Source organism: Salvia splendens, chromosome 20 (genome assembly GCF_004379255.2).
Source record: "Salvia splendens isolate huo1 chromosome 20, SspV2, whole genome shotgun sequence".
NCBI classification, from domain to species: domain Eukaryota; kingdom Viridiplantae; phylum Streptophyta; class Magnoliopsida; order Lamiales; family Lamiaceae; genus Salvia; species Salvia splendens.
This window is the reverse complement of record NC_056051.1, coordinates 8,108,351-8,127,856: the sequence shown is the minus strand read 5'-3', so window position 1 is coordinate 8,127,856 and position 19,506 is coordinate 8,108,351. Positions and strand designations below refer to the sequence as shown.

At 37.9% G+C, this 19,506-nt stretch overlaps 3 protein-coding genes across 3 annotated transcripts; 1 reads left to right on the top strand and 2 right to left on the bottom strand.

Annotated features, from left to right (window-relative positions):
• Window positions 1–44: 44 nt before the first annotated feature.
• Window positions 45–3,814, bottom strand: LOC121782593 (putative 12-oxophytodienoate reductase 11). The gene is made up of 5 exons (XM_042180496.1): window positions 3,684–3,814; window positions 1,600–1,740; window positions 1,384–1,514; window positions 868–1,041; window positions 45–789 (listed from the first exon to the last, which is right to left on the bottom strand). Exons 1-5 carry the CDS (start codon window positions 3,761–3,763, stop codon window positions 197–199), a joined length of 1,119 nt encoding a protein of 372 aa, XP_042036430.1. The 5' UTR covers window positions 3,764–3,814; the 3' UTR covers window positions 45–196.
• A 2,555-nt stretch (window positions 3,815–6,369) lies between these two features.
• Window positions 6,370–10,945, top strand: LOC121781419. Its single transcript, XM_042179162.1, has 5 exons — window positions 6,370–7,067; window positions 8,271–8,323; window positions 8,801–9,423; window positions 9,842–10,357; window positions 10,534–10,945. Exons 1-5 carry the CDS (start codon window positions 6,370–6,372, stop codon window positions 10,690–10,692), a joined length of 2,049 nt encoding a protein of 682 aa, XP_042035096.1. The 3' UTR covers window positions 10,693–10,945.
• Window positions 10,946–11,055: 110 nt separating this feature from the next.
• Window positions 11,056–14,800, bottom strand: LOC121782883 (putative 12-oxophytodienoate reductase 11). The gene is made up of 5 exons (XM_042180869.1): window positions 14,695–14,800; window positions 12,611–12,751; window positions 12,395–12,525; window positions 11,879–12,052; window positions 11,056–11,800 (listed from the first exon to the last, which is right to left on the bottom strand). The coding sequence occupies exons 1-5, from the start codon at window positions 14,772–14,774 to the stop codon at window positions 11,208–11,210; spliced, it is 1,119 nt and encodes a 372-aa protein (XP_042036803.1). The 5' UTR covers window positions 14,775–14,800; the 3' UTR covers window positions 11,056–11,207.
• Between the last annotated feature and the right edge of the window lie 4,706 nt (window positions 14,801–19,506).

The following is a 19,506-nucleotide window of genomic DNA, read 5'->3' as shown; positions in this document are numbered from 1 at the left end:
ATAAAGCATACAAGATAGGTGATAATTCAACCTACAACAAAATCTCAACACAAAGACACCCCTTTATTGATAATTTAATAAATAGATACCATGGAGATATGTAATTCCTTATTTGGCTACAACAGTTTCATATTTACTCCAAATCTTTCCAATCATACCATGGATCAAGAAATGTAACTTTCAAATCTTTCAGAAATCAAGTAGTTTCATCAAGAAATGGATAATCAGTATAGCCTACAACAGGATCAGGTATATAGAAAGTGTCCCTATCATATTTGTTCAAAGGAGCATTCAACTCAAACCTCTTAGGCAGATCAGGATTAGCCAAGAAAAGGCGTCCGAACGCAACGAGATCAGCGCGATCCTCCTCCACGGCCTTGTTCCCGTCTTCCCTGTCGTAGCCACTTGCGACAATGAAGGTTCCTTTAAATGCCCGTCTCATCGGGACAAGGCTGTGCGGGCACTCGAATTTCTCGTCCGCGGTTTCCATCCTCGGCTCGACCATGTGGCAGTAGAGAATCCCGTATCTGCTCAACGTCTCGGCCAGGTGAAGGCCAAGAGTGTTAGGATCCGAGTCCCCGGACTCCATATAGTCTGCAAAGGGCGAGAGCCGGATGCCGACCCTCTCTGCCCCTATCTCGGCTGTCACGGCCTCGACGATCTCATGAGCGAAACGACATCGGTTCTCGAGAGACCCTCCGTATTGATCGGTACGGTCATTCACCCCGTCTTTCAAGAACTGGTCTATGAGATAGCCGTGAGCGCCGTGCACCTCGATTCCATCAAAACCTGATGATGAGAGAGAGTTGGCAAGGATATTGGCGTAAAACAAGCGTAGGTTTGTGTGCACAATCACGAGTGGCTTACCGGCTTCTATAGCATTCCTTGCAGCAATTCTGAAGTCATTGACAATTTGTGGGATTTCTTCGGTTGTGAGGCGCCGTGGAGGTGAGTATTGCATAACATCGCCACTAGGCTGGGTTTCTATGGTTAGTTCTTTGTCCGTGGATGATATCGGAGCTTGCCCGTTTGGCTGAAACCCTGTATGATGCAATGCAGTCAGTAACAAAGGACGGAAACTGAAAAGTTGTTAATCTGAGGCCAAATGTCTCACACTTTTTAAATTCAAAGTTGCAATTACCAAAAATAACATACGATGGAAACAAACAGATGTTAATGGTCGGATGTAACTAACACAACATTTACACGAATTTCCAAGAGTTTTCGAGAACATCTACGAAATTCTCCACCACTCGACCAACAACAACTCAATGATAAAACATGGAAAGTTGTAATTGCAACGTCTTAAAAGTAGTACTACGAAATTTGCAAATCCAGGTAAACGTTGTGTCATTTCCGGCAAACAATCAAGGAAGGGAATACCTGTGTTTGAAACCCTGCCAACATGCCAAATCTGGCAAAAGAAGACTGCACCTTTGGCATGAACCGCGTCTACAATCGGCTTCCACCCCTCCACTTGCTCCTTTGTCCAGATCCCCGGAGTCTCAGGGTATCTACAAGAGCAAAATGTTCGTGTCAACAAAGAACTACAACGAGAGAAGATGCAGAATGCTTGAAACAACAGCATCATCAAGTTACCCTTGTGCAGTATCAGAAACTCCGGTTGCTTCACTCAGCATAAAACCGCCTTTGCTTGCTCTCTGAGAGTAATACAACACGGCATGGGACTGAGGCACGTTGTTGTAAGACCGCTGCCTCGTCATTGGCGCCAGAACAACTCTGTCCAAAACAGAATGAATTAATACACTTTTCATGAAAACACATTCTGCAAGAGCAATGACTACTTTATCTGTTGGAACTTATGATTCACAAATATTCAAATAGTGGTTTGGGCCGTTGGAAACAAATTGGGTTGTCTGACTCATAAAAGGAGTAAGTTGTTGGGCAGTTAATTAGTTGAGCCCACACTATAAAGCTCGATTTGTGAGTGAAGGAGAAACATTACAACACACACATACTCATTCAATCTCTCTCCCTTTCGTGACATTCTCAAGAAGAAGAAGAAGCAGAACTCGGAGTGGATCTTAAGGATTAGCTTCAGGAGCTGAGATTGGTAAAGGAATTAGCCGCAGTTAGTTCTTGTTAGTAGTTAGGTTGAGGATTGTATTGTGGTGTTTCTGGAGAGAGATCTTCATCTTGTATTGTTCCACACTCAATAAATCGTTGCTAGAGTTTCCCCGTGGACGTAGGATTCATCCGAACCACGTATAAGCTTGTGTGCTTTTTACATTCTTGCTTCTTGGTTATTGTTTGTTCATCCGATCGATTTCACATTATCCAAACACAGTGATCATCTTCGTGCTATTTGGAAATTACTAGTGCGTAGAGTCAACTCAGACGAGCGCCCTCTAACTACAGACAAGAGTCAGAATGTAGCAGAAAAAAGTGTACGATGCCAAAGCAACCATGAGTATTAACAACTCAACAAGGCCAGCTCAATCCACATGAGAGTAGTAGAGACATTTTGAAATGGAGAGACGTGTTAAGAAGAAAAGAAAGACGAAAACAACGATCTTGATCATATCGAGATATGCCCTCCTTCTGAACACAAGCAAAAGGCGACTTAGGCAAGGAGAAAAGCATATTCATATCGATGAACAGCAACTTTTTGTTGGATCAAGATCGTCTTCGTCTTGTGTCAATGAACTAAATCACACATTTGTCAATCAAAAGAGGCCGAATACAAGCTTTAGACAACCACCTCAAAGCTACATTAGGCCATGAATCTCATGAATATGAAGAACTTAAGAGAGCCCCCAACTTCTCATCTTCACCAATGTTTCTGACGATTGAAAACTCAATTTACAAACTTTGTAATCTATGCCAAGAAAAATATCATTACAAATTTACACACATTTTGTTAAGATACAATCCACACACAAAAAGGACAAAGTGGCAAATGAGTAATTCAATACTAATTTTGTGAGTAAATATGCCTTGAGTCCACCTAAAACAAACCATAAAACAAATCCTAAAACACATTCACAAAGATGTGTAATGGACCCCACCATCACTTATTAAAATTATTCATGTTTATAAGATTATTTTATTTTGTTGTGAGTGTGTTTTAGGATTTTGTTTTAGGTGATCCCTTCCTCCGACGCATTAGCAGCTCCAAACAATTTTTACCACACTAGTTTCAATTTTCTTCAATCATTTTTATTTCAACACATTAATTCAACTTAAGCGCCAATTTTAACTAAAATTTTCCACAATACATAAATTTCTTGGACATTTTTTCCAAGATCCATTCCCAACTGCAAAGCCTTTAAACTCAACATGAAAAGGCTAAAAATGCAGGAAAACACAAACATTATCCACAACATTAAGGAAAAAGACAACTAAATTTCACAAAATAAAAGATAACTTTTTTAATTAAATAAAATCCTAAACCCTCCTGCCAAACAAAATTTATAGTAGCTTGGTAAAAAAGTTCCAATAAATCTGAGTAGTAGTACTCCCTCACTCTAATAATAATGACACGAGAGTTTAGGAAATTTTGTTTTGTGAGTGAGGTGGAGGGAGAAAATAGTATATCTATATTAATATAAAAGAGAATTTTTAAAAAATAAAAAGAAAATATTAATAAATTAAAAAAGAAAGTATAATATCTATGGAATAGAATTTTTATTACAATTAAAACAGATGATGACTGAAATTACCTATGAGAGAGCTGAAAATTTCCCATTTGGTAAGGTGTGAGAAGTGGGATTTGCGGCTTCTCTTCAGCTGTGTTCCCCATGTTTTGAAGTGGTGTATGAAAAAGGATGAATTGATTCTTCTATTTATAGAGGTTGAAAATGGAAGAGACCGGATGCTGTAAATAGATATAGTGTAGTAGTACTATTTTGTAAACAATTTGTATTCGTACTCTTTTGTAAACATTATGATTAATAGGGCAATTGAAAAAAAAATATGAAGTTTGGTCAAATTTTGTTCTATCTCGCAATTATAAAAAATGGCCATTATATTATTGATTAAATATATTAAATGATGTCGGTTAAATAGACAAATATTTTGGTCACATGATATTTTCCGTTATCCAAAAGTAAATCATAATTTTCTACAAAAGCATCAAATATTTTGGTCACGTGATATTTTCCGTTATCCAAAAGCAAATCATAATTTTCCACAAAGGCATCAAATATTTTGGTCGCACGGATTTTGGATATGGATTTTAATGCATAATTATTAAAATATAAAAATATTTAAAAGGAACACGTAATTGAAGTATTATTAGTGAAAAATGGATCACACTTTCATAAAAAGAAAAGACTTTCATAAAATTTAAAAATAAGAGTACATATTTATGTGAAATGGACAAAAAGAAAAGAGGAGATACCCTTGGGACGGAGGCATTAATATCCATTATGAATAATTATAATGAAGAGTGTTATATTGCTAACTCAATACTGAATTGCTAACTACAATTAAATAATAGCCTTTAGATATTCAAATCAAGGGCCTAGATCATCAGCCCCAAAATTTCAATACGATCAACAAAAAACGTCAATAAGGGTATTAAGGTGAATTTACAACAAATTAGTTGTAACTAACTTTTAAAAAATATCACATAACTTTAAAATTCATATAACTTTCTTGATTTAAATTATTTTTTCGCACAACATATATCAAATTAAAGATAATTTCATAAGAATTCTAACGAGATCTTCCTTGCATATGTTCCGATGTCAAAATTTGAAAAAAAATAAAAAAATTTCAATTTTTTTGTATAGCAGCAAATGTCTAACATAGTATATAAAATATGTCAATATAATACATGTATAATGTCAATCTGAAAGCAATGTGTTGACATTTTCAAAGCATTGTGTTGATATTTTTAAAACACTATATTGACATTTTCATCCAAAACCCTAATTTGATAGCTTTATTTATTTATTTTTATTTAATTAATAAAAATAAAAATTACACATGGCAAATTTTAGACCACTAGATTTATAAAATCCTATGTTCTTAAATTAGTTGTAGTTAGCAACTAGATGGTGAGTTAACAATTGATCACTCCCATAATTATAATATTATAATAGTCGACTATGTAAACGTTTTCCATTCACAATTAATTAGAGATCAAAGGCGCCGTAATCAGAGATTTAAGGAGCAATAAATTAGAGATTTAAGTAGACATAGACATATATGACAACGAACGGAGACAGTACTATACATTATGATTAGTTATAATAGTTGACTGCATAAAGATTTTCCATTCACAATAAATTAGAGATTTAAGGCGCCGTAATTAGAGATTTAAAGGGCAATAAATTAGAGATTTAAGTAGACATAGACATAGACATATACGAGAACGAACGGAGGGAGTAGTTATAATAGTTGACTGCATCAACTTTTTCCATTCACAATAAATGATCAATTTGAATTTGTATAGGACTGAGGGAGTATAGAGAATAAATGATCAATTTGTATGGGACGGAGGGAGTATAGAGAGGGAGAGAGATGAAATACCCCTTGGTGGCAAGTTCTTAGAGCTTGCCATGGGTAGATAAAATAAAGATGCGGCAAAAGGGTTCAACGGAGGGAGGAGGTATCTCCTTGAGGATATCACGCTTTATGTCTTCGTACTCCGGATTCAGTCCCGATAGAAATCTGAGTAGCCTCTTGGTGTTGGAGTAAGCTCGAAACTGATTCACTCCTTTCTCGCAGCAATCGATCGGTTGTTTCTGACACCGGTCGACATTAATCCACATCCCGTGGATTTTCCGATAGTATATTTCCAGATCCATGCTTCCCTGTTTGATTGTGTTTGCCTTGTCCTCTAGGTCATATATGAGCTAGAGATCGGCCTCACTTTCATAAGTGACGGCCAAGCTATCCTATCCCAAATTGCTTTGGTTGTCTGGTGATGGGCGAAATTCGCGGTTTTGATGTTGTCTACTATCCACGATGTTAAGAAATGGCTCATCATAGCAAGTGAAAGTGCATGGGAGCTTAGGATAAGGAACACAACGCATAATCAAGAAGAGTAGTTCAAATGTTAGTTGAGCTACGGCTACTAGCCGTTGGAAGTATGAACGGCAGTTACAACCACTTTTGTGAAGGCCTTATTCACTTGCTTAATTAGTTAATTGTATAAATAGAGATAGCTTGATTTAGAAGTGTAATTCTTTTTGTAAAATACTTCTTGAGATTACACATCAATAAGATTCTCTCGGTTGAAGCTCTCTCAAACTTTCTCTTCTACATACTTGTTCTTGTTTTCATTCGGTGGTTATTCATACTCAACAATTGGCGCCGTCTGTGAGAAGCTTTATTCTCACCGATCAACAAGCTTTTGAATGGCAGCAAGACTTGAAGTAGAGAAGTTCCCGAGCAAGAATGTATGGCTTATGGAAAATGAAGATGAAGGCGGTTCTGGTGCAGCAGGGGTTGGCCGCGGTCCTCACACCAGCAGACTCTGATGAGAAGGGCAAGGCTCCTGCGCTGGATGAAAAGGCTCGAGCGAAGTTAGAGGAGATGCAGTTAAAGGCCCATAGCGCAGTGATACTATGTCTCGGAGATAAAGTTCTGCATGAGGTTCAAGGGGAGACAACTGCACCTGGGATCTTGAAAAGGCTCGATGATGTTTATATGGCCAAGTCTTTAGCCAACCGCCTTTATATGAAGAGAAGACTATATTCATATAGCTTCTCAGAGGAAAAGTCCATCGTGGAACAGCTTGAAGATTTCTGCAAGACTGTTGATGATCTTGAAGCAATTGATGTCAAGATTAGTGATGAGGACAAGGCCATCTTGGTCCTTAATGCCTTGTCATGCTCCTACGACCAGTTAAGAGATGCTATTCTTCATGGGAGAGATAAACCTATTATTTACAATGAGGTCCATTCTGCCCTCATGGCCAAAGAGTTGCAAAAGGGTGGTTCAAGAGTGTTTGATTCCCAGCCTGAGTCCCTCAACATCAAGAAATTTAGCAAGAAGGGGTTTAAGAAGAAGGCTGGGGAGAATAAGAATGAGAGCTCTGGGATGAAAGAAACCCGGTCTTGCCCTGGTGCAAGAAGCCAGGGCATTTGTGTTAGGTTTAGTATACTGAAAATCATGTTTCGAGCGAGTTCGCACGAATAGAATCTTGCTTGCGTACGGAAAAACTCTACAATCCACTTTTGACCCGATTCAGTATCATTCGAGCAGTTTGCACGAATAGAATATTATTACATTGTGCGTTTATAAGATGTTTTATAAACATTTAAATGCCTAAGAAGTAAACAAAGCCTAAGTCTTTTGCATAGTAGACTGGTTGTGGGCTGCGCTCACTTTAAGGTACTACAGTCGGTTCTAAGCAATGCTTTGCAAAAGAAAAGAAGAATTTCACAAACTAGATAGGCTTTGACTACCTATCGTGAAAGGTTGCAATGCCAGTCCGATTATTTCTAAGCCTTATTGAAATAAGATGACGTTGGTGTGGTATAGCACTGAATGGATCTAACAGCAAGACGAGTCTTTATACTATCTACTGAAAGACGAGGTCTTGATAATTAAATTCTTAATCTACATACGTTAGCATTGAGCATACGACATTGAGTATCTACTACTTTGACTTACCAAAGGTGCGGGTTTTTCGTCACCCAACGATCCAGGTATATTGGGTAGTGGTAATCATTATCTAGCGGTGCTAGAATTGCTATTATGTTGAATCGTGCACGAGGAGAGTCTCGTTTGATAATGTCCTCAAGAGGAGCTTGAACAATGTTTTATTATTCGAAAACTGGCCAGTTGGAGTTTTATTACTCTATGAATAATAAATAAGTGTTTCTTGCTAAGTCCACTCTTGGAATTAATAAGATGTTAATTAATTAAGTCCATAGCAGATTTTAATTAATTAATGGATATTTATATCTTAAGCGCGGGAAATAAATAATAAATAAAATGGAAACCCGGATTACTTGTAATTTCATATTTGGATGAGGATTTCAATATTACGTCAATAGTGGCTGCTCGTAATATTCCAATATAAGCTTGTATTAAATTGTGGGTTCAATTTAATTAGTAAAAAGCTAATTGGGGAGCCCATATCCAAAACCTTCCATAGATCCCTGACTGGACCCAATATGTAACTATTATAAATAGGAGAATAAAGGAGACAGAAAAGATATATTTTAGAGTGAAAATTTTCGTCCCCATCTATTTGGAGAGGAGATCGAAAATTTCAGTGATTTTCTCCTCTGTGAGATTTTCAGCTCCTCCTCCGTGAGGAATTTGTGTCTTCTTTATTCGAGTCCTAGTGTTTCGATAAGAATGGCTGATTGTGCTGATCTTCAATGCCCTAAAATTGCAGGTTTTTTTACATTTTTAATGTTTTAATAAAAATATATTGTTTGAAATGAAATACTACGAGATAGCTTTGTTAACAAAACAAGTTTGTTGATGTTATTTTTACTGAGATGAGATTATTAGCTGAATTCATAATCATTTTGGTTGCTGATGCTATTTTGTCACTTTGGCTTGTTGATTATGTTAGTTTTGAAGATTGTTGACTCCCACAATTTACTACTCCCTCCGTCCCAAAGAAAATGTACTTTGAGTTCGGCACGGATTTTAATATAAAATTGACAAAGTGAGAGAGATAGAGATAAAAATTAATTAAAGTATTATTAGTGGAGTATGAGAGAAAAAAGTTTTCAAAATTGGACAGGGCATATAATCTTGTGGGACAGACTAAAAATGAAAGAGTGCATATTATTGTGGGACAAAGGGAGTACCAAGCTGCCTCCGCCTCTGTCTATACGAAGTTGAATAAACGTGTTGTAAACAGATTTTTCGAGCAGCTCGTTCGTTGATGAGGAAAGCAAGTGTGAATTACACCATAAAGTGAAGGATTCAGACAACAAACTGAAAGCTGGTGACAGATTCCCTATCAGAGACTTCAAGTCAACCTCAGATCCTGATGCTTATGCAGTCGAGAAGGAGCTTTACCTCGGATCGCTATGTGGCTCTCCCGATCCTTGGTATTTCTGGATGATCATGCTGAAAAACGGCAATTTTGACAAGAACACGACACTCTGCCCCGAGAATGGGAAGAAGGTCGCAAAAATAGTCACAGACCGGAGCTTCCCTTGCTTCGGTGAAGGGTGTATGAACCAACCCCTTATGTTCCATAACAAGTCCCGACTGGTTTTGCTTCAAGATGGAAATGTCTCTGTGGTTGGAGGGTATTACGGGACGTATGATCTTGATGCTGATCTGAGTGGGGGGGCAGGATCCAATTCTTTCTTCTCGGCTTCATGGCAGAAGAATCTGAGCACGGGGAGCTGGATTGTGTCGCACAAGCTGACAGCGTCGTCTAAGTATCCTTGGCTTATGTTGTATCTGAGGGCGGATGCGGCAAAAGGGTTCAACGGAGGATATCACTATGACGGGCGTGGCATCATGAAAACGGTCCGTTTTAGTAGTTTATTGCTTCTTGCTCGGATGAATATCACTTTCTGGTGCAAAGTATGCACATTTCTTCGTAAATGTCTCGTATTTTCGACAATGAAATGATTTATAGTATCCGATGAATTGATTTTGTAACAAAATCAAGGGCACACCTGCTTTTTTAGTACTAAAAAGTCGTACTGGCAACTAAATATCTGCAAAAAGTTGTCCTTTTGCAATTTATTTTCTGCCCGCACGACCTTTTGGTACTGGAAAAAACTTTGGTCGTCCTGTATTTAGATAAGGGTCGAATTCCTAAGTACTAATGTATCATTTTGGAAAATTTTGGACATTTTGGAAACACAGGGCATAATCTGGACTTTAAAGTGATATTCAAGTTTAAATGTTTTTGCTTAAATGTTTTTTCTGCATTTTACAGGTGCCGGAGTCTCCCAATTTTAAGGTGAGAGTAACACTCGATGTCAAGAAAGGCGGAGGTCCGAACAGCCAATTCTATCTGCTCGATATCGGAAGCTGTTGGAAGAACAACGGAGATCCGTGCGATGGGGATGTCCTCACGGATGTGACGCGATATAGTGAGATGATCATCAACCCGGCAACGACAAGCTTGTGTCGTCCCGACAATCTGGTCTCGTGCCCGCCGTACCACACGAGTTCTACTGGAGAGATGATACACAGAAATGACACGTCACTGTTCCCTTATTCCGCATATCATCTCTATTGTGCTCCTGGAAATGCTCGGTATCTTGAGAAGCCTTACGACATTTGTGACCCGTATAGCAACCCACAGGCGCAGGAGCTCGTGCAGATCCTCCCTCACCCCGAGTGGGCCGTCCACGGCTACCCTGAAAGGAAAGGAGACGGGTGGATTGGAGACCAGAGAACTTGGGAGCTCGACACTGGAGCCCTCTCTAGCCGTCTATATTTCTATCAGGTGCGATCAATGAACCAAATCGCCTTAAACTGATGTTTTTTCTGCGTCTGCCCCTGTTCTAATCTGCTACCCAGCCTGAGTTCCATGATTGAGAATATGGATGCATATTTCCGTGGTTTGAGGTGATCGGTCTAGCAAAGCGCCTTCGTTTAATTCTTCTCTGAAATCTTGTGCAGGATCCAGGAACAAAACCAGCAAAACGAGTGTGGATTTCAATCAATGTTGGTACAGAAATATATGTTAGCCCAGCTGGGGTTACTTCGGAATGGACAGTAAGCGACTTTGACGTTTTAGTTCCTAACAAAGTTGAAGAGGGTCGAAGGGAGTACATGTAACGAGCAACACGTAGGTAACCACGTGATGAAATGGAAAGCTACCCGTCGCCATCAGACTAAGTTCTGAATTAGTGGATGCGGCGGCCGGTGAGTTTATTGAAACCATTGAACTCGGAATATGGTAAAGTTTGTGCCTGTATATATCTTATTTACCTAATACACTGATCAGTAATTAATGTTTGTATAAAAATCTTCTCTACCTATTCATGTAAAATTTGTTACGGTGAAAGAAATCCTCATATTTCCACATTAATATGATCTACATCGAGCAATATGTGGAGTCGCTTTGGATATGAAGGCACACAAATATTTCTTTACTATAAAGCATACAAGATAGGTGATAATTCAACCTACAACAAAATCTCAACACAAAGACACCCCTTTATTGATAATTTAATAAATAGATACCATGGAGATATGTAATTCCTTATTTGGCTACAACAGTTTCATATTTACTCCAAATCTTTCCAATCATACCATGGATCAAGAAATGTAACTTTCAAATCTTTCAGAAATCAAGTAGTTTCATCAAGAAATGGATAATCAGTATAGCCTACAACAGGATCAGGTATATAGAAAGTGTCCCTATCATATTTGTTCAAAGGAGCATTCAACTCAAACCTCTTAGGCAGATCAGGATTAGCCAAGAAAAGGCGTCCGAACGCAACGAGATCAGCGCGATCCTCCTCCACGGCCTTGTTCCCGTCTTCCCTGTCGTAGCCACTTGCGACAATGAAGGTTCCTTTAAATGCCCGTCTCATCGGGACAAGGCTGTGCGGGCACTCGAATTTCTCGTCCGCGGTTTCCATCCTCGGCTCGACCATGTGGCAGTAGAGAATCCCGTATCTGCTCAACGTCTCGGCCAGGTGAAGGCCAAGAGTGTTAGGATCCGAGTCCCCGGACTCCATATAGTCTGCAAAGGGCGAGAGCCGGATGCCGACCCTCTCTGCCCCTATCTCGGCTGTCACGGCCTCGACGATCTCATGAGCGAAACGACATCGGTTCTCGAGAGACCCTCCGTATTGATCGGTACGGTCATTCACCCCGTCTTTCAAGAACTGGTCTATGAGATAGCCGTGAGCGCCGTGCACCTCGATTCCATCAAAACCTGATGATGAGAGAGAGTTGGCAAGGATATTGGCGTAAAACAAGCGTAGGTTTGTGTGCACAATCACGAGTGGCTTACCGGCTTCTATAGCATTCCTTGCAGCAATTCTGAAGTCATTGACAATTTGTGGGATTTCTTCGGTTGTGAGGCGCCGTGGAGGTGAGTATTGCATAACATCGCCACTAGGCTGGGTTTCTATGGTTAGTTCTTTGTCCGTGGATGATATCGGAGCTTGCCCGTTTGGCTGAAACCCTGTATGATGCAATGCAGTCAGTAACAAAGGACGGAAACTGAAAAGTTGTTAATCTGAGGCCAAATGTCTCACACTTTTTAAATTCAAAGTTGCAATTACCAAAAATAACATACGATGGAAACAAACAGATGTTAATGGTCGGATGTAACTAACACAACATTTACACGAATTTCCAAGAGTTTTCGAGAACATCTACGAAATTCTCCACCACTCGACCAACAACAACTCAATGATAAAACATGGAAAGTTGTAATTGCAACGTCTTAAAAGTAGTACTACGAAATTTGCAAATCCAGGTAAACGTTGTGTCATTTCCGGCAAACAATCAAGGAAGGGAATACCTGTGTTTGAAACCCTGCCAACATGCCAAATCTGGCAAAAGAAGACTGCACCTTTGGCATGAACCGCGTCTACAATCGGCTTCCACCCCTCCACTTGCTCCTTTGTCCAGATCCCCGGAGTCTCAGGGTATCTACAAGAGCAAAATGTTCGTGTCAACAAAGAACTACAACGAGAGAAGATGCAGAATGCTTGAAACAACAGCATCATCAAGTTACCCTTGTGCAGTATCAGAAACTCCGGTTGCTTCACTCAGCATAAAACCGCCTTTGCTTGCTCTCTGAGAGTAATACAACACGGCATGGGACTGAGGCACGTTGTTGTAAGACCGCTGCCTCGTCATTGGCGCCAGAACAACTCTGTCCAAAACAGAATGAATTAATACACTTTTCATGAAAACACATTCTGCAAGAGCAATGACTACTTTATCTGTTGGAACTTATGATTCACAAATATTCAAATAGTGGTTTGGGCCGTTGGAAACAAATTGGGTTGTCTGACTCATAAAAGGAGTAAGTTGTTGGGCAGTTAATTAGTTGAGCCCACACTATAAAGCTCGATTTGTGAGTGAAGGAGAAACATTACAACACACACATACTCATTCAATCTCTCTCCCTTTCGTGACATTCTCAAGAAGAAGAAGAAGCAGAACTCGGAGTGGATCTTAAGGATTAGCTTCAGGAGCTGAGATTGGTAAAGGAATTAGCCGCAGTTAGTTCTTGTTAGTAGTTAGGTTGAGGATTGTATTGTGGTGTTTCTGGAGAGAGATCTTCATCTTGTATTGTTCCACACTCAATAAATCGTTGCTAGAGTTTCCCCGTGGACGTAGGATTCATCCGAACCACGTATAAGCTTGTGTGCTTTTTACATTCTTGCTTCTTGGTTATTGTTTGTTCATCCGATCGATTTCACATTATCCAAACACAGTGATCATCTTCGTGCTATTTGGAAATTACTAGTGCGTAGAGTCAACTCAGACGAGCGCCCTCTAACTACAGACAAGAGTCAGAATGTAGCAGAAAAAAGTGTACGATGCCAAAGCAACCATGAGTATTAACAACTCAACAAGGCCAGCTCAATCCACATGAGAGTAGTAGAGACATTTTGAAATGGAGAGACGTGTTAAGAAGAAAAGAAAGACGAAAACAACGATCTTGATCATATCGAGATATGCCCTCCTTCTGAACACAAGCAAAAGGCGACTTAGGCAAGGAGAAAAGCATATTCATATCGATGAACAGCAACTTTTTGTTGGATCAAGATCGTCTTCGTCTTGTGTCAATGAACTAAATCACACATTTGTCAATCAAAAGAGGCCGAATACAAGCTTTAGACAACCACCTCAAAGCTACATTAGGCCATGAATCTCATGAATATGAAGAACTTAAGAGAGCCCCCAACTTCTCATCTTCACCAATGTTTCTGACGATTGAAAACTCAATTTACAAACTTTGTAATCTATGCCAAGAAAAATATCATTACAAATTTACACACATTTTGTTAAGATACAATCCACACACAAAAAGGACAAAGTGGCAAATGAGTAATTCAATACTAATTTTGTGAGTAAATATGCCTTGAGTCCACCTAAAACAAACCATAAAACAAATCCTAAAACACATTCACAAAGATGTGTAATGGACCCCACCATCACTTATTAAAATTATTCATGTTTATAAGATTATTTTATTTTGTTGTGAGTGTGTTTTAGGATTTTGTTTTAGGTGATCCCTTCCTCCGACGCATTAGCAGCTCCAAACAATTTTTACCACACTAGTTTCAATTTTCTTCAATCATTTTTATTTCAACACATTAATTCAACTTAAGCGCCAATTTTAACTAAAATTTTCCACAATACATAAATTTCTTGGACATTTTTTCCAAGATCCATTCCCAACTGCAAAGCCTTTAAACTCAACATGAAAAGGCTAAAAATGCAGGAAAACACAAACATTATCCACAACATTAAGGAAAAAGACAACTAAATTTCACAAAATAAAAGATAACTTTTTTAATTAAATAAAATCCTAAACCCTCCTGCCAAACAAAATTTATAGTAGCTTGGTAAAAAAGTTCCAATAAATCTGAGTAGTAGTACTCCCTCACTCTAATAATAATGACACGAGAGTTTAGGAAATTTTGTTTTGTGAGTGAGGTGGAGGGAGAAAATAGTATATCTATATTAATATAAAAGAGAATTTTTAAAAAATAAAAAGAAAATATTAATAAATTAAAAAAGAAAGTATAATATCTATGGAATAGAATTTTTATTACAATTAAAACAGATGATGACTGAAATTACCTATGAGAGAGCTGAAAATTTCCCATTTGGTAAGGTGTGAGAAGTGGGATTTGCGGCTTCTCTTCAGCTGTGTTCCCCATGTTTTGAAGTGGTGTATGAAAAAGGATGAATTGATTCTTCTATTTATAGAGGTTGAAAATGGAAGAGACCGGATGCTGTAAATAGATATAGTGTAGTAGTACTATTTTGTAAACAATTTGTATTCGTACTCTTTTGTAAACATTATGATTAATAGGGCAATTGAAAAAAAAATATGAAGTTTGGTCAAATTTTGTTCTATCTCGCAATTATAAAAAATGGCCATTATATTATTGATTAAATATATTAAATGATGTCGGTTAAATAGACAAATATTTTGGTCACATGATATTTTCCGTTATCCAAAAGTAAATCATAATTTTCTACAAAAGCATCAAATATTTTGGTCACGTGATATTTTCCGTTATCCAAAAGCAAATCATAATTTTCCACAAAGGCATCAAATATTTTGGTCGCACGGATTTTGGATATGGATTTTAATGCATAATTATTAAAATATAAAAATATTTAAAAGGAACACGTAATTGAAGTATTATTAGTGAAAAATGGATCACACTTTCATAAAAAGAAAAGACTTTCATAAAATTTAAAAATAAGAGTACATATTTATGTGAAATGGACAAAAAGAAAAGAGGAGATACCCTTGGGACGGAGGCATTAATATCCATTATGAATAATTATAATGAAGAGTGTTATATTGCTAACTCAATACTGAATTGCTAACTACAATTAAATAATAGCCTTTAGATATTCAAATCAAGGGCCTAGATCATCAGCCCCAAAATTTCAATACGATCAACAAAAAACGTCAATAAGGGTATTAAGGTGAATTTACAACAAATTAGTTGTAACTAACTTTTAAAAAATATCACATAACTTTAAAATTCATATAACTTTCTTGATTTAAATTATTTTTTCGCACAACATATATCAAATTAAAGATAATTTCATAAGAATTCTAACGAGATCTTCCTTGCATATGTTCCGATGTCAAAATTTGAAAAAAAATAAAAAAATTTCAATTTTTTTGTATAGCAGCAAATGTCTAACATAGTATATAAAATATGTCAATATAATACATGTAGAATGTCAATCTGAAAGCAATGTGTTGACATTTTCAAAGCATTGTGTTGATATTTTTAAAACACTATATTGACATTTTCATCCAAAACCCTAATTTGATAGCTTTATTTATTTATTTTTATTTAATTAATAAAAATAAAAATTACACATGACAAATTTTAGACCCCTAGATTTATAAAATCCTATGTTCTTAAATTAGTTGTAGTTAGCAACTAGATGGTGAGTTAACAATTGATCACTCCCATAATTATAATATTATAATAGTCGACTATGTAAACGTTTTCCATTCACAATTAATTAGAGATCAAAGGCGCCGTAATCAGAGATTTAAGGAGCAATAAATTAGAGATTTAAGTAGACATAGACATATATGACAACGAACGGAGACAGTACTATCCATTATGATTAGTTATAATAGTTGACTGCATAAACATTTTCCATTCACAATAAATTAGAGATTTAAAGCGCAATAAATTAGAGATTTAAGTAGACATAGACATAGACATATACGAGAACGAACGGAGGGAGTAGTTATAATAGTTGACTGCATCAACTTTTTCCATTCACAATAAATGATCAATTTGAATTTGTATAGGACTGAGGGAGTATAGAGAATAAATGATCAATTTGTATGGGACGGAGGGAGTATAGAGAGGGAGAGAGATGAAATACCCCTTGGTGGCAAGTTCTTAGAGCTTGCCATGGGTAGATAAAATAAAGATGCGGCAAAAGGGTTCAACGGAGGGAGGAGGTATCTCCTTGAGGATATCACGCTTTATGTCTTCGTACTCCGGATTCAGTCCCGATAGAAATCTGAGTAGCCTCTTGGTGTTGGAGTAAGCTCGAAACTGATTCACTCCTTTCTCGCAGCAATCGATCGGTTGTTTCTGACACCGGTCGACATTAATCCACATCCCGTGGATTTTCCGATAGTATATTTCCAGATCCATGCTTCCCTGTTTGATTGTGTTTGCCTTGTCCTCTAGGTCATATATGAGCTAGAGATCGGCCTCACTTTCATAAGTGACGGCCAAGCTATCCCATCCCAAATTGCTTTGGTTGTCTGGTGATGGGCGAAATTCGCGGTTTTGATGTTGTCTACTATCCACGATGTTAAGAAATGGCTCATCATAGCAAGTGAAAGTGCATGGGAGCTTAGGATAAGGAACACAACGCATAATCAAGAAGAGTAGTTCAAATGTTAGTTGAGCTACGGCTACTAGCCGTTGGAAGTATGAACGGCAGTTACAACCACTTTTGTGAAGGCTTTATTCACTTGCTTAATTAGTTAATTGTATAAATAGAGATAGCTTGATTTAGAAGTGTAATTCTTTTTGTAAAATACTTCTTGAGATTACACATCAATAAGATTCTCTCGGTTGAAGCTCTCTCAAACTTTCTCTTCTACATACTTGTTCTTGTTTTCATTCGGTGGTTATTCATACTCAACAATTGGCGCCGTCTGTGAGAAGCTTTATTCTCACCGATCAACAAGCTTTTGAATGGCAGCAAGACTTGAAGTAGAGAAGTTCCCGAGCAAGAATGTATGGCTTATGGAAAATGAAGATGAAGGCGGTTCTGGTGCAGCAGGGGTTGGCCGCGGTCCTCACACCAGCTGACTCTGATGAGAAGGGCAAGGCTCCTGCGCTGGATGAAAAGGCTCGAGCGAAGTTAGAGGAGATGCAGTTAAAGGCCCATAGCGCAGTGATACTATGTCTCGGAGATAAAGTTCTGCATGAGGTTCAAGGGGAGACAACTGCACCTGGGATCTTGAAAAGGCACGATGATGTTTATATGGCCAAGTCTTTAGCCAACCGCCTTTATATGAAGAGAAGACTATATTCATATAGCTTCTCAGAGGAAAAGTCCATCGTGGAACAGATTGAAGATTTCTGCAAGACTGTTGATGATCTTGAAGCAATTGATGTCAAGATTAGTGATGAGGACAAGGCCATCTTGGTCCTTAATGCCTTGCCATGCTCCTACGACCAGTTAAGAGATGCTATTCTTCATGGGAGAGATAAACCTATTACTTACAATGAGGTTCATTCTGCCCTCATGGCCAAAGAGTTGCAAAAGGGTGGTTCAAGAGTGTTTGATTCCCAGCCTGAGTCCCTCAACATCAAGAAATTTAGCAAGAAGGGGTTTAAGAAGAAGGCTGGGGAGAATAAGAATGAGAGCTCTGGGATGAAAGAAACCCGGTCTTGCCACTGGTGCAAGAAGCCAGGGCATTTGTGTTAGGTTTAGTATACTGAAAATCATGTTTCGAGCGAGTTCGCACGAATAGAATCTTGCTTGTGTACGGAAAAACTCTACAATCCACTTTTGACCCGATTCAGTATCATTCGAGCAGTTTGCACGAATAGAATATTATTACATTGTGCGTTTATAAGATGTTTTATAAACATTTAAATGCCTAAGAAGTAAACAAAGCCTAAGTCTTTTGCATAGTAGACTGGTTGTGGGCTGCGCTCACTTTAAGGTACTACAATCGGTTCTAAGCAATGCTTTGCAAAAGAAAAGAAGAATTTCACAAACTAGATAGGCTTTGGCTACCTATCGTGAAAGGTTGCAATGCCAGTCCGATTATTTCTAAGCCTTATTGAAATAAGATGACGTTGGTGTGGTATAGCACTGAATGGATCTAACAGCAAGACGAGTCTTTATACTATCTACTGAAAGACGAGGTCTTGATAATTAATTTCTTAATCTACATACGTTAGCATTGAGCATACGACATTGAGTATCTACTACTTTGACTTACCAAAGGTGCGGGTTTTTCGTCACCCAACGATCCAGGTATATTGGGTAGTGATAATCATTATCTAGCGGTGCTAGAATTGCTATTATGTTGAATCGTGCACGAGGAGAGTCTCGTTTGATAATGTCCTCAAGAGGAGCTTGAACAATGTTTTATTATTCGAAAACTGGCCAGTTGGAGTTTTATTACTCTATGAATAATAAATAAGTGTGTCTTGCTAAGTCCACTCTTGGAATTAATAAGATGTTAATTAATTAAGTCCATAGCAGATTTTAATTAATTAATGGACATTTATATCTTAAGCGCGGGAAATAAATAATAAATAAAATGGAAACCCGGATTACTTGTAATTTCATATTTGGATGGGGATTTCAATATTACGTCAATAGTGGCTGCTCGTAATATTCCAATATATGCTTGTATTAAATTGTGGGTTCAATTTAATTAGTAAAAAGCTAATTAGGTGAGCCCATATCCAAAACCTTCCATAGATCCCTGACTGGACCCAATATGTAACTATTATAAATAGGAGAATAAAGGAGACAGAAAAGATATATTTTAGAGTGAAAATTTTCGTCCCCATCTATTTGGAGAGGAGATCGAAAATTTCAGTGATTTTCTCCTCTGTGAGATTTTCAGCTCCTCCTCCGTGAGGAATTTGTGTCTTCTTTATTCGAGTCCTAGTGTTTCGATAAGATCAGCCCACCCTGATGTCGAGATACAGTTCGGGACACCAGTCAGAAGATCTGTGGTCTAGTATTGAAGATCATCGTGGAGAAGGCGCGAGCAATCGACGATTCTTTGGAGAATCATATCGGTAACTCTAAATTGTAGAATTCATGTTTAGGATTTATATTCTATGAGCATGAATTATTTGAGTTCTAGCATGGAATTCTATGTTAACATGTGAATTGATTAATCCCATAATC